The 14,983-nt window shown below is 43.9% G+C and overlaps 1 protein-coding gene across 1 annotated transcript in view; it reads left to right on the top strand.

Moving 5' to 3' along the window:
• The first annotated feature begins 10,758 nt into the window (after window positions 1–10,758).
• Window positions 10,759–14,983, top strand: part of shisa9b (shisa family member 9b) — a 37,496-nt gene continuing 33,271 nt past the window's right edge. The window contains exons 1-2 of the mRNA XM_029254320.1: window positions 10,759–11,526; window positions 13,228–13,355. Coding sequence (XP_029110153.1) covers window positions 11,018–11,526; window positions 13,228–13,355 — 637 coding nt within the window. The 5' untranslated portion in view covers window positions 10,759–11,017. The remainder of the gene's footprint in view (window positions 11,527–13,227; window positions 13,356–14,983) is intronic.

Genomic DNA, 14,983 nt, shown 5'->3' with positions numbered 1-14,983 from the left:
TTTCAACTGCCAATCCTTAAACCCCGACAATTTGCACGGAAATGTTAAGAACATAATGCATGCACAAGAGCGGCCCTTCACGCTGTTGTGCATTAGCGCGCTGGTCTAAAAGTCTGCACGGACCCTCGTAGTTACTGTCACGTAGCCCAAAGAGTGCATACCTCCAAGAGCCCGGTAAATTAATTTGCCGGGAAATGAAGGCATTAGCTGTCTGAGGATACAAACAGCTTAGGGAAGAGGAACCACTGTTGGCCTACAAGAGTATGTGTGGCAAGTGTGTGTGTGTGTGTGTGTGTGTGTGTGTGGGTACAGAGAAAAAAATATGTTCAGCTTCCACCTGAAACATGATATACGTGTGTACACACAAACACACCCCCAGAGGATTTTTAAAAAATCTGCTAAGAAAAGGTCCCTACAATATTTATTATTATCAATTATCCAAAAACCTGAAAATTTTCTCCAGAATGACTTGGTTTGTACACTGAGCTACTTAAGTACCCACTTATACAACAGGGTAATTTTTACCGTATCAATTCAGGCTAAGCACCTGGATCTAGGGTACTACAGCAGGTGTGGGATTTAAATCCAAGTCCTTGGGTTGTAAGGAAATATTCTAAACTGCTATGGCCTTCTATGGTATACCTTGCTGTAACTGATCTGATTGTGTCAAGAGTATTTGGCAGCATGTAGGTCCGATAGGAACTACAGGTGTGTCCATCTGTGTGCAAAGGACTTCAAAAATTAAAGCTTGAGAAGATGGTTAACATTCTGTGTTGTGACTTAAAGCTTCGAGAGGGACACACATACCCTCCGCTCCCAGGCTAAGTGCTGCATGGCAGATGGGTTCTGATATGGCTAAGCTACGTGTGAGCGACATGCATGTCTCCTTCCCATCTCTCTCGTCCGGGCCTGAAAGGAGGAGCGTGGTGTCTCCCTTTCTGCGCCCACTCGTTTCTCACCTTTTGTCTCCTGTCGGAACGCGGTTGCGTGCCGTATCAATGAAAGCAAGCGGATAAAAGGAGTGCTTCTGCCCATGGTACAATAATAAAGGCACTACTGCGCACTGTGCTGCATTGTTTCCCTGGCCCACTTCGAGCACAAAGCCCTTTGAGTCGATGCATCAAACAACAATGCGTTACCTGCAAATAACACATCAGAACGTCATCGTGGTGCTGCTGAGTGTCAGCATATGATTACCAGCGACAAAGGAGTCCCAGGCCTACACACATTCTCTGTAAGGACTCAGCAGTGGTTCCTTTCAGCCTTTGCCCTCATGGAAACCATTTTGCTTTAAAAGGTTTGCACATGTAACAAATTATTAATACCTACGCATTCCAGAAAAAGTGCTGCGCACCTCCACCTCTTCTCATTTGCCCACTCAAATGGCAGTTGATTCTCAGCCTTGGTCCTGATGTGGTGGAGTGAACTCCCTCTGTCCCTCAAAGTTGCTGAATCCCATATTCAAGAAGAGTTTCCAATTCCTTTCTTTCAGAGCCTGATCTCCAGACAGTTACATAAATGAGTCCGATACCATTTGCTATGATTAGCTACGTATTTGCCATTTCAATGTCATTTCTACAGGCTGCTGCCTGAGGGATGTGAACCAGCAACATGGTGGTATCAGACAGAGAAGCTGTGTGTCCATAATCCTCTGTCTGTGTTTACAGGTCTTCATCTACTGATGGTGCATTTTAGTTTACGCACAACAGTTTGCTGTAGAAAATAGGGTAATAATAGCTGGAGAAAATAATGTACACAAAAATAATAATATGTAAAATATTTTGAGATATATATAAAAATGTATTTATATAAATATATACAGTATAAATAAAATGTATTCATATTTACAGTATATATATATATATATATATATATATATCCACACACAAGAAATGTAAATATTTCTATAAAATATATTTTATTTTGAAATGTCTTAATGTATTCTTGTATTTTACTTTCCGTGTGTTAACAAGATGTCCAAGTCTGACGAGTTTGAAATCTGGAGCTATCACATTAGCTAACAACATACACTGTGTCATGTCGCCCTTTTTTCAAGTGCGGAGATCTTCTGCAAATCTGTATCGATGGGCACCGGGGAACTGAAATTTTTGGAAAGGGAACGGAGAGGGATAAGACAGGACTTGGAATGACTGATCCAAGAGTGACACTCAAGAGGTAAGTATGGGTTCGAGGTCCAAGGGGCTTGGTTAAGGTCAAGCCATGATCCCAAATGTCATAGTGCTGGTTTGAAGAGCAAGGGTCAATGTCTGAAGGATCGTGGCTTTAATGCAAAGGTCGTAATCTAAAGAGTTGTGGTCGTGGTTCAAAGAGCAAAAGGTCATAGTTGTGGTTGCGATCATGGTTTAAAAGGTCATAATCTAAAAGTCTTGGTCGAGGTTTGAAGAACGAGAGTCGAGATCTGAAAGGCAAAGAACAAGGCATCAAGCTTAGCGCAAGGGGAGGCAAAGTTTCTAAGGTTTCTCAATGAGATTCTACAATTTTTGCAGGTAGGTCTCTTTCTTTTTAAGGGTGTTTAATGAGGTGCAGTTGTATAGCATTTATTGGGAATTAGCTACGATGACCGTCCCCTATGGCATTTTCCCCTAGGGTTGTGGTACACTGCCTCTGTGACTTTCGGTTCCAGTTGTGTTTGTAAGTCTGTTCGTAACTCATTGTGTTTGTAACTCTAAGTGACTTTTAGCACTAAGTCACAGTTATTGACAAACTGTGAAAAACAGCTGTCCCTTGACTGATTAGCAGTTACTTGAGCAGTTCCCAATGTAGAAGTGAGTTGAATAAAGACGATGCCACATTCACACTATTCTGTCAGAGTGTGTTTTACTGCCTCCTAACAGCTGTATGTGGAATTGCAGGTCACTTTTGCTCTACAACAGTAAATTTTAGAAAACAAACTGGTTAATAAAAAATGCTATTAAAATAAATTACACTGCTATTTTTAAAAATGTGTCACTTGAAAGGTCATAACTCAAGGATCCAGTGTAAATAAATAAAATTTTTATTTCTTTTATTATGTTTAACAATATTTTTTTATTAAACTTTGCTTCCATTTGATATTACACATTTTTAAAACTTTCAGTATGAGAGTATGCTCTTTAAGGACAGTGAGGTGAAAAGCCCTTTCCTCTCGGCTGGAGGTGGCGCTGTCCTTTCGGCCCACATCTTGATCTGAATATGTGTTTTAAGCTCTTTGAGACACAAATATATGCTGTTATTTTTATCTAGAAAAGCCAGATGGTTTCCGATGCTCCGTGTGGGAACTGAGGAACAAAGAGTGTGCAGATTTGCGTTTAACCTCAGTGTACTTTCTTTCAATGGACACTGTGGGAGACACTCATATTTTTTAGCTCATACGGTTCGATTTAACTACTACATGAGGCTGTTTTTCACTGGTGGAAATTCAATTCAAAATTATTAATAATAATATTAACAATGATAGATGAGTCAGCATGAACTGACTGCTGGGAGAAGGGTTCAAAGGCTTCAAAGAGTTCAAAGGGTTCAAAGAGTTCAATTCAAAATAATTGGAGCAGTAAAGAATATGGCTATATGACTGATTCAAGACTTTGGCTGCATGAGAAACTTTTTTACCTTTCTCGGGTAAATTTACACAGAGCAAATGTTTGGCATTCTCTCTGACAGGAGTACACAAGGTATGATGGATGGACAAAGACAAGCAGTTAAAGTGGGATTGTTGGAGTTAGGGTCTGTGTCCATTCTCACACAGAGGCATGACTTCACTTCCCATTGGCGATTACATTAAGACATTTGGATACTAAGGCGTTGTATTAGCCACGTCATATTCATAATCATCTACATAACTGAAAAGAACAAACAAACAAAGACTGTGATTGACTGGAAAACTATTCAGGTTGCACCCTGCTTACAGGATAGGCTCTGGACCACCACAATCCTAATTAAGACAAGGAGTTAATGGTAATTACATTTACATTTACATTTATTCATTTGGTAGAATGAATAAATGTAAATGTATTAGGTAATGAATGAATGTAAACAAACAAACAAATAAATATGTCACAGGTGGGGGGCCCGGAGGTGCAAAATTTCCCCATTTCAAAAGATGACAACATGACTGCTCATAAGGGCTAAATCTTAAATTCATCTTTGAGCGTGTGCTCATCGTTTTTGTGCAGAAGAAAACGTGTTGATTGCTGACGTGTGTGAGTATCTGTTTAAAAGGGCAAAAACAAGCTGTGTGCGCAATTGTGTTACGTGACCCCTCCCGGGGCGCTTGAACGCATCTCATACATGTTTTGAGCTGAAGAAAGATGATGTTGAAGAAAATCCGCCCACTGGACCATCAGTCAGCAAAGCATGCAGGCAACTATGTGTTATTCATGTTCATCTACTACTTCATTAGAAGCCCTCAGCTCCACCCTCTTATTTAAATGCATGTAAATGTGATGAGATAAAGTTTTAATTTAATTAACAGGCTGCTTTGCTTTCTCAGCCCTTTGTTCTGAACGTGACATTTTCCACTGTCGTTCCACTCCTCGTGGAACACGGATGCTGCAGAGTCTCGCCTCTTGGGGAACCTCCTCCATCTTCACACCTTGCTATCAGTTAATTAAAAATGCGCACGTTTTCAACATCATGAGACAAACAGTAACGGGGCCGTCGCTTTCACCTTGTAATGTGCTTCCAGTGCACTTTCTCCATGTGGCGTTTTAAGGGACATTAAAACAACTCATGGGGACTTTCACGGTGCCCGTACTGAGCAGTTTAAACTCAGATTTAAAAGACAGAAAAATATCCCCAGGGATGATGTGAAATATCTCCTAGCAACTTTAAAACACGGGTAGAAAAAACAGTCCCATGACATCTAATTGCAAATAAAAGTAAGTTTCTCAAGCTCCTCAGAGCCAACTTCAAACACAAACGGGAGAGATTTCTCAGGTGGCAGATGGTGCTTTCAAACCTTTTTAATCAAAATTCCAGATAAAAGCAAGCTTTCTAAAAGATTTTATATACAAACATACATATTTATGTTTATATGTGTGTGTATATACATATATATATATATAAATGCATTTATATAATCTATTTTACAAATTTACGGGTGACAAGGCTCTCTTGCAACACACTAAAGTGGCGAGTGATTAGTCGCTGAAGATGCTGATGATGCGTGTGTTTCACGGCAACCGCAGGCTTGCAAACGTGGCTTACGTGCCATCATGATGTAAAACGGTTCAGATTCTTATTATAATAACGTTGCTTGCAACAGAAAAACAATCCGTACAATTTATGACGCCTCTTGACTTTCCAACTCGAATTACTGAGTTCGTCAAGTTCCTCACCGAATATAAGACAATGTACAAGACAGAAGTTAAAGACCACGAGGGAAACCATGGTGTCACGTGTGACCTGCTGCGGGGACGTTGTACACTTTCTGTGCACAAACAGAAACCGAACCAAAGTGGCAGACAGTGGCTCCTCGGTGGGCCGAAAGCGATGGACTGAGTCACACGCCAGATAAACACGAGCAGTAAATATTATGCTGCCAACATATTTTTAGCTTCAGAAACAGAAGCACAAAAGACACATTTAAAGGTAAGGGCTCAAGAAACAGGCTGGCCTTCGCTCAACTGCAACAGACCGCTGAAGTGCGGAGACAAAAAGCAAACGCGGTGGTTTCCGTGGCAACCGACTATTGTATAATACTGTACATTGTACTAATGTGGCTTGCTGCTGAGGGGGCCGGATAGAGAGACTCCTAAACTCCATTCCATTCTGCAGTCAGTGCCAGCACCTCCTCTTGTGAAAAAGTGAGCTGTGTCACCGTTGTTGCTGCAGACAAGTTGCGTGGCTCTTTTTAGGCGTCCATAGCAAACTTTTGGGGGTCTGTGTATCCCTTGCCTTTACTAACACCACCGCATGAGCAAGATCTGGCAGACATATCCCTCTCAAATCGGAGACATCAGGTACATCTCAAACCCAAGGATGGTGGCATTGCTGAATTAGTACCGCAGCAGTTAATTAGTGAAGAACCGGAACTTCAAGAAATTAGAAAATGTGGAAATACACTTCAACAGAAAAATATATTATTTAGCTTGTGCCTTTGTCCAACGCTGTCGACTGTGTTTCTTTGGCATACTGAGCTACTTAGAATGATTTATTCTTTAAACTGAATTCCGAGCTCAGCAGTCAAAGATCCCTTTAATTGGTCGGCTGATTGGTTGATTGGTTAATTGGAGCAGCAATTGGCTTATCCCAACTGCCTGTTTACTCACACCTCTAATTACATACTGAGATTTAATAAATAACTCTATGTGATAAAATAACCACACGGATAAAATTTAAATGTGTAATACATTAGCATAAGTCCCACTAGTATTTCACAAACCAATTTGTGTTGTCTGCCTTTTACAATATAAAGGTTTTTTTATAAAGGTTCTTTTCAGCTGCATGCATCCGTGTAATTGTTGTTCACAATGAGAGAAATGAAACATGATGGACTTTTTGTGAAAAATTCCAGGATGATAAACACCCAATATAAAGTAAACAACTCACAGGATGAGGCAACTTGCAAAGGAGAGAAAAGACACAGAAACAGAAGAGGAAAAGTGGATCTCACTCTGACTAATTAAGAGTATTGGAATTAAACTGTAATAATTTCCTGCTTTTACTGTGCTTCCTCAAAACAACGTACATCATTCTTCTTACCTCAAGGTGACCTTCGACAAGTTTTTCTTCTGCGGTCTGGTTTCCGCATCACTGAAAGGTGATGCACTGGACAGCAGAAAAATGGCTGTTTGTCTCAGCGCTGCATCTCCCGTCTAGGGCAGGTCCACGATGCATTCTGGGAGCTGTGGCTTTTTGTCTTCGCCGTGACCAAAAATTTAAAGCTAAATCCGTCATCTCTCAGGGAAGAGAAAGAGAAACACAGCTGTTGTCTTAAAAAGGACATTTGTGAAAGTGAATATGACTTTAAAAAAAAATTTCTAAAAAAAATTCTTTAGAAACTTACTGACAAATACCTAAAATTTTCTGAAATTCCTAAGATTTCTAAAACACATTGCAAATCGAGGACAAACTTTATAGACTTTGAATTATACCACCTATTGAATGCATGCAAGGTGCTGAGTCGGAGCCAACCCACAGCGACTACTCACGTGGCTTCCAAGACAAGAGAGTAACAGAGGTGGGATGCCAGGTACTTCCTCTGCGTGGTGGGGGAGGCAAACACAGGGAGAAAGACAAGGCCGCTGCACACCCCAAGCAGGACTCGACCCCCAGACCCGTCACACAGCAAAGCACCGGTCAAACCTGCCACGCTACCGCACCTCCTATACCGCCTCTTACTGTTGTTTAAATCACAAAATTTAGCAATAAATCTTTGCTCAAATTATTAATGCTGCACTTGATGCTAAATTGTGTGCCACATTCACTCAATTAAGGATTTCATATTGGGCAACTTAAATATGGATTATGCAAATAAGTTTTCCATATGCAATAATTCCTACAAATGTCTCAGCGGTTACAAAAATTAGATTACATTATTTTTCTCAAGGGTTCTCTTGCCTTTTCCGGATGAGAAATTTTTAGCTCTGGATAAATGACGGTTAGTATTATTATTATTATTATTATTTTTTAGCACTTTATTGCTTTATTTCATGCCTCACTGGTGACTGATTTACACTTCTTTTTTAGCACAGTTCAGAACAAACATAACAAACTAACTATACTTTAGAATCACGCATTTGCATCTATGTATCTTTTTCTGATAATGAAATGGCAGTTTTTATTTTCTTTGAGATGTATGTCGCTTTGGAGAAAAAAGTCTGCTAAATGAATACGTGCAATGTTAATGTAAATGTACATTAGCTGCTTGCAGACAAAAGTGCAATGGTCTATTTGTAATTTGCTTTGTTTGTAACTTCTAAGTCACTATTGCCCTCAAATCACAATGAGTGAATATTTGTATTAACCCCTGGTTGCATTAACATTAAAATGGAATTAAAGTGAAAAGAAAATAAAAATATGCTGTTTCCACAAATTCCAGCTCAGCGCTGACTGTTGGCTGATTCATCACATAAACATGTAATGCAAGCTGTAAGTGTCACGGAACCGAGCTGAATTAAAGGTGTCACGCACTCTCATTCTGTTTGGGTGTGCTTTACTGCTATCTATTTGCTGGTTACATGAATAGAAGTTGCATTTGCAAACAACAAACTTAAACTTTTGACTAAACAGACTTAAGAATTCAATTAAGAAGATGCTATCAAAAATAAATATAGTGAAAAATCCATAACTTCTCTGTTTGTAACACAAAGAGTCACACACCATCTGAACTGCTTGTCCCATACAGGGTCGCGGAGAGCCGGAGCCTAACCCGGCAACACAGGGCGTAAGGCCTGAGGGGGAGTGGACACACCCAGGACAGGGCGCCAGCCCATCACAAGGCACCCAAAGCAGGACTTGAACCCCAGACCCACCAGAGAGCAGGACCCGGTCCAACCCCCCGTGCCCCCGTGCCCCCTTGGCACAAGGAGTCAGAGTTGATTAAAAGTAACCTGATTGAAGAATTGGTTATACTTGCAGGGTGCATATGCTACCAGGTCATGTAAAGTATTTTTTGCATGTTAGAAATGTAATCTGTGACTGAAGGGATGGAGTTCAGTGATTAAAACAGAGCTTCAGTGAAAAGACAAAACAAAGGAGTTTTAAAAATGGTCCAAAGAGGCAGTTTTGTGATTTAAGGCGCTTAAATCTTGAATGACGACCGTTTCAAATCTATTTCCTTCAGTCAATTTTTAGCTTCTTTATTGTTCCAAAAGCATCTTCTCCATACAATTTCACAAATTTCCTGTGAAGTGTCAAAAGAGAGAGTTTTTTTCAAAGCTCCCAGTTACCGTGGTAATGTCTCAATTGAGCAATCCTTTCGGTGAACCTCAAGTACCCATCAAAGGCTCCCAATGACCCGTTGCCCCTGACAACTCAAAATACAGCCTGAATACTTAGGGGTTGTTGTGAAAGAATCTTCATGAGAGTCTTACAGTGTCGCAGTGGGAGACAAATTCATGAAACTCTGAGGTGTTTGGACATCGTGGTTGAGCCCACATCTGCAAAAAAATGCTTAACGTACTGTTCTCACGGGAGCCAGAACACAACCAGGCGTTTGTCCAGCACACAAATCTTGCACCAAGCTCTGGAAAGCAGTGCCACCGTCATTTCAAAGTGATGCCATTTGGAATCCCAATGCCACAGCCTGAGACACCAGAGTAGTAACCATACACATTGTATACTAGTGTAACTGAGCTACCAAGGGACCTTCTTAAAGCTGTAGAGAGTTGTCTGTGAGTTTCAGCAAAATGACTACAGCGTGCAATGGTAAAACTTCATTCTACAGCTCATAGCAATAGACGCCCCATGCTTGGGAATTAAATTAGGTCCCGTGACCTTGCAGCTTACAGCAATTTGGCTTTAAGAAAAACATCTCTTGATTAGAATTTAGAAACTTTTTTGTATTGAATCATGTTTTCTGGTAATGATTTTTTTAAACTTTGTGTTTGGAATATTTAGTCTTTCCTCTGCTGAAATGAAAAATGCGAAATGCAGGTCGGAGTTTTATTTACACACACGCTCCGACCCCCTGTTTCAAGAATGTGGCTCTTATTCTAAATTAATGTTTAACTTAAGTGATCTCGTTAAAGCCATCCACTTCCACCTGTTAACATAAGAGGAAAGTGTCTCGCAAAACCTGTTTCAAAAACACTGCTACAAAAACAAGTTTTTCACACTTCACGGTTTATTATTGTGATTCCAGAACGCATGAAGTTTTCTGAAGAGTCTGTACTCTTTAGAAATGAAAATCTGCAGCGATAAAAGTGTGGTGGTGAGATAGAGCGGAGATACAAACTGAACAGATTATTCAGAACCACGGACAGGGGACTGCAACCTGGAGCAAAGCGGATGGGTAGATGGAGGAGTTACATACCAGCCAGACATAGTGATTATTAAAAAACAGTGGTGTGTGTGTGTGTGTGTGTGTGTGAATAAAAGGACTCTGCAATGGCATCTGAGAGTTGGAAGTGGAGAAAGATTCTGTCGGGTGGGGCTCAGTAGAAGAACCACAAGACTGTCCAATACCACAAACCCCAAAATATAAATATTTACAAATCCACCACCACCACCACCACCACCTTCAGAACCGCTTGTCCCATACAGGGTCACGGGGAACCGGAGCCAACCCGGTAACACAGGGCGTAAGGCCGGAGGGGGGAGGGGACACACCCAGGACGGGACGCCAGTCCGTCGCAAGGCCCCCCAAGCAGGACTCGAACCCCGGACCCACCGGACAGCAGGACCGTGGTCCAACCCACTGCGCCACCTCACCCCCTATTTACAAATCAAATATATTTAAATAATCAAAGTGAAAAGCTAAATAAATAATAACAGAAAAAAAAGGCTTCTAAGCAAAACTGTCACTGAGCAATTAATAAAAATAAACTGATTCGAAAAAGCATACATTGACCTATATAAAAGAGACATATTTCAGCTGGGCACTCAACATCACTCAACACACCACTTTGTCTCTTTCACGTACACACACACACGCACACACACACACACACACACACACACACACACACACACACACACACACAGAGTTTCTCTCTCTGTCCCGCCCCCGCCGGCTCCTCTCTCCTCCTCCTCCTCCTCCTCCTCCTCGATTCTCTCTCTCGCTCTCTCTCTCGCTTTACTCCGCGATCTGTTGCTCACTTTCTATCTCTGCCGACTCGGGGAGCGAGCGGCTCGCGACGGATACGGCGATGCGCGGACCTGTAACAGGTGGCTGTCGGCGCGAGAGCGCAGACGCCCGGTGACGGGTGAGAGAGGCTTGCAGCGCGCGCGCGGAGGGACAGACATGCGGCCGCGCTCTCTGTGACACGAGTGGCTCTCTCGAGTTCTTTTCCTTCGCCTTCTTCTTTTTTGCTCGGGAAAACGCGTGCGGAGCGGAGCGCGCGCTGGGTGCACCATGAGGCGCGCGCTCCTGCTGCTCGGCTACGTGTGGCTCAAAGCGGCGGTCCCGCCGTGCGGCGCTGAAGGGGGCCCCGGACCCGGGTTCGTCGTGGTGTCGGGCTCTAACGGCTCTCGGGACGCAGACGGCGGCCCCACGGAGGGCCCGCACACGGAGGACCGCTGCAGGGGGTACTACGACGTGATGGGCCAGTGGGACCCACCGTTCGTGTGCAGGACGGGCGCGTACTTGTACTGTTGCGGCACGTGCGGCTTCCGCTTCTGTTGCGCGTTCAAGAGCTCGCGCCTGGACCAGAGCACGTGCAAGAACTATGACACGCCCCTGTGGATGATGACGGGCAGACCCCCGTCGAAGAAGAGCGACCCGGCGCACGACCCCACGAGGGACAAGACCAACATGATCGTGTACGTCGTGTGCGGCGTCGTGGCCGTCATGGCGCTCGTGGGCATTTTCACCAAACTGGGGCTGGAGAAGGCGCACCGCCCCCACAGGGAGAACATGACCAGGTGAGCCGGAGAGCCCGCAGGTGTGGGCGTGGGTGCGGCGGGGGCGGGCTGCGCTCTCCAAGGGACTGTGAGAGGGACCCCCCCACGAGGGTGCACAGATTCATTCACCATGGCATGGGCACCTACACACACGCGTGTATCATGGTCACTCGGACCAGCGATGATCGGTAACACACCTGGCTCGTGCGCCACTCTCGTGGGGCGGCCGTGCGCAACACGCACTGGAAAGCGCAGGAGCATCAGGTGTCGCGCGCAGCCCGGGCCGGGGGGTTCGCAGGTGGATCCCAGGTGGATCAGGGTGAACGGAGGGCAGCGCCTCGCAGGACCCGAAATGACGGGTGCTGCAGAACGGCTAAACACACCTGCGACACGACGGCTCCAGTGGCGAGGATCGTTCGCGTTTTTACGCACGCACGGGAGCAGCGCGTGGGCGTCCTGTTCCCACGACGGAGACATGGAGGGACTGGCGAGGAGAAACAACCGAGCGGGAGAGTCTCGTTAGAAATCGAGACCAGGTGGGCTGACCGAGGCTCAACGGGACAGCCGAGAGGGCAGAGGACAAGGTGATCAGAGCCACAGAGTCCAAAGTAACCAGAGTAAACGGGAGTAAACGCAAGTGAGCGTCTTCAGCGCACGATGCAATCGTTTAATCAAAGTACTGAAAATATGTAATCGCTGTTAAAATAATACTGTGTATCGATGACTCTAAATAACCTAATACTCTTATTACCGCAGCTGCTGCGTAGCGTAGTGTAAATCAGTGCAAAGATGATCAGATTAAATTCGTTTTATATTATCTGAAATATTCCCCAAAGTCAAGTGTGGGAAATACCGTATTCAGGTGGTGCGCAGAGTTGATCAAAAATAATAAAACAATAAGAACGAATCAAATCATGAGCAGTGTTAAAGAAAACATTCTAAACACACAGGAATTCCACATTTCTATATTGCATATGATATTTTCTATATCACAGCGGCATTCATATAATTAGACAATAATGGTTTTGAAAAAAACAGGAGTTAGGGTTTCATGATACATGAAACGTTTATTATAAACACGGACTAACATAAGGACAATAGACCTTTACGATCATAAGTATGATCGGGGTTAATTTACTATAATAATAATAATAATAATAATAATAATAATAATAATAATAATGTGCACTGAAAGCAGTTCTAGTAGTGGAATATTTAATTGCATCGGTTGAGAAATGGTATTGTGGCTGATGCTTTTTCACGAAACCCATGCAGACGTGTACTTATAGGTCTGCTCCATCCTCAGGATTCAATTTGTGCTCACAACCTGTGTCCACATCCTGTGCCATAACTGTGCCAAATTGTTTTTAATTGCACGTTTCCGTTACTGAGCTTCGTCGTCTTGCCATTCAACCCCAAAAAAGAAAGGCAGTGGAAGCCCTGACTCCTCCCGCTTCTTCTGAACAGGGCAGCATCGCTGTGACTCCTCACCGAGCCTCACTGCAGTCTGATGGGCAATTCTGAACCTCCTTGCTCTGTACTCACAATTACTGCATTTTGGCGCATCCTTGGAGCTGCTGTCATGTTAGACGAGTCTCGTGACCAATAAAACGCCTAAAGCCAAGCGCAATCCTAACGATACGTTCGGTTACTCTGTGTTCGGTCTGTGTGCTCTCAGTGAAGGTGTCCATACATTCAGCGTGAGTCTCCTGTCCCACGCAGAGCTCTCGCCAGCGTCATGCGCCAGCAGGGTCCGTGTCCGGGGGAGTCCATGGAGCGTGAGGAGGCCCTGGGCGCCCACGTGCAGCACTACGAAAACCTGCAAGCGAGGGCCATGGCAAACAACCTCCGTAAGTGATCACTTTAGGTTTAATCTGCACGAGTGGACGCAAATTGATGTGTTGAAAAGTTTGATGTGTTGTTCATTTAAAAAAAATAATAATAATGGCAATGGGAATGAATGATGAGGAGTTCAGAGATATGGGTCACCTTCCTGGACTTTGATTTTAGCATGGAGGAGCACCCATTAGACAGGAAAAGGGTTAAAGTCGGATCGTTCCCATGCGTTTTTACTTGTTTGGGTGGAGCTCTCCTTCGGGGGCGACCATGTGCCGACTGACCTGGATCCGCCAGTGGCATTCTGGAAATCAAAGGAAAGTGCTAGAAGGATCCTGGTTGGGCTATAAATAAACGCTCAGGTGTCCGATAGGGCAGCACACAGGAGAATCGGAGCAAAATTATCTGGATTACATATTACCGGGGCTGGCAGGGCGCTTTTATACACGCATAAAATGGGATTACAGCAATCTATTAGAGGAACAGCAGCTGGTCGGGCCTCTGCACATGATCATCAATGGATGTTGTCTTGGCAATAGGCTGATTCAAAGTCCCCGATGAAGCAGAAAACAGCAGCAAGCGTTTAAGGTTTTTATAGTATTGTTTATACTGCCAATTCGCTGCATGGATTAAGAGATTCAAAGTGCCAAATATTTCCTGTTTCTAGGTTAATACTGGGGGTTTGACACTGGCATTAAGTAGCGTTTAATGGCTTGATTTATTCTATATAGAGTACTGTTTGATGATCATACTGTAGCAATAGAGTGTTTTGGAAAAGGGAATCTTGCATAAAGATGAGGTCAGTTTGAAAGAACGTGCCCAATATATAGTCTCCTTAGGTTCTCCAAAACCAGTACTGATGATGTTTGGCAGACACTGTTGTGAAATGTCGCAGACCTAAGTTGAACGTACGCGTGGTGGCATGGGAAGGGTGCTGTGCTCACGTTAGGGGGGCTTTATTCTCCACCCAGCATGACTTCGGCAGCCTCGGTGCGAACGGGAGGGGTGGAGATGCTCAGAAAGCGCATCATCGTTCTTACTGTGGTTCTCGTGGGCTGACATGAGTGCTATGTGGTTGTGATCGAGTGCCCTGGGTAATTATCACTGCTGACTTTAAACACACACACACACACACACACACACACACACACGCACGCACACTGTATTGAGACAACAGAACGAGGGAGGATTCTGCTCATCTTTAGCATCTTCATTTGGGATTTGACCACTGGAACTCGCCTCGAGTGCCGACACTGCCAAAACAGCCTCCCCGCACCGCCTGCGCTACACAAGTTCTGCTTCTGGATTAAAGTCAGTTTTTTGAAAACGTATTCTGCGCTCTTCCATCCGTACTTTGGGTGGGCGATGTATCATAACTTAGAGCAGAGACTGATCTGGGAACGGTGCGATCAGAGACACCCGTACAAGGGAAACCGAGAAGCCTGTCAAAAATTGACCATGGATATGGAACACTGCAGAAGGGAATGCCATCTCAGTCGGTGCATGTTCTTGGCAAGAAACAGCTCACAGTGAGAGTGTGAGCATCTGAGAGCTACGATTGAATAAAGAGTTTGTGTTGTGCAGCAGGCTATGAGCGTGGGGCAGGTGCCAGCAATTATGTAGGAGAAATCACATCTCTCAG

Source organism: Scleropages formosus, chromosome 8, assembly GCF_900964775.1.
Source record: "Scleropages formosus chromosome 8, fSclFor1.1, whole genome shotgun sequence".
NCBI lineage: Eukaryota > Metazoa > Chordata > Actinopteri > Osteoglossiformes > Osteoglossidae > Scleropages > Scleropages formosus.
The sequence above is the reverse complement of the archived record's forward strand: the minus strand, read 5'-3'. Positions and strand labels throughout refer to the sequence as shown.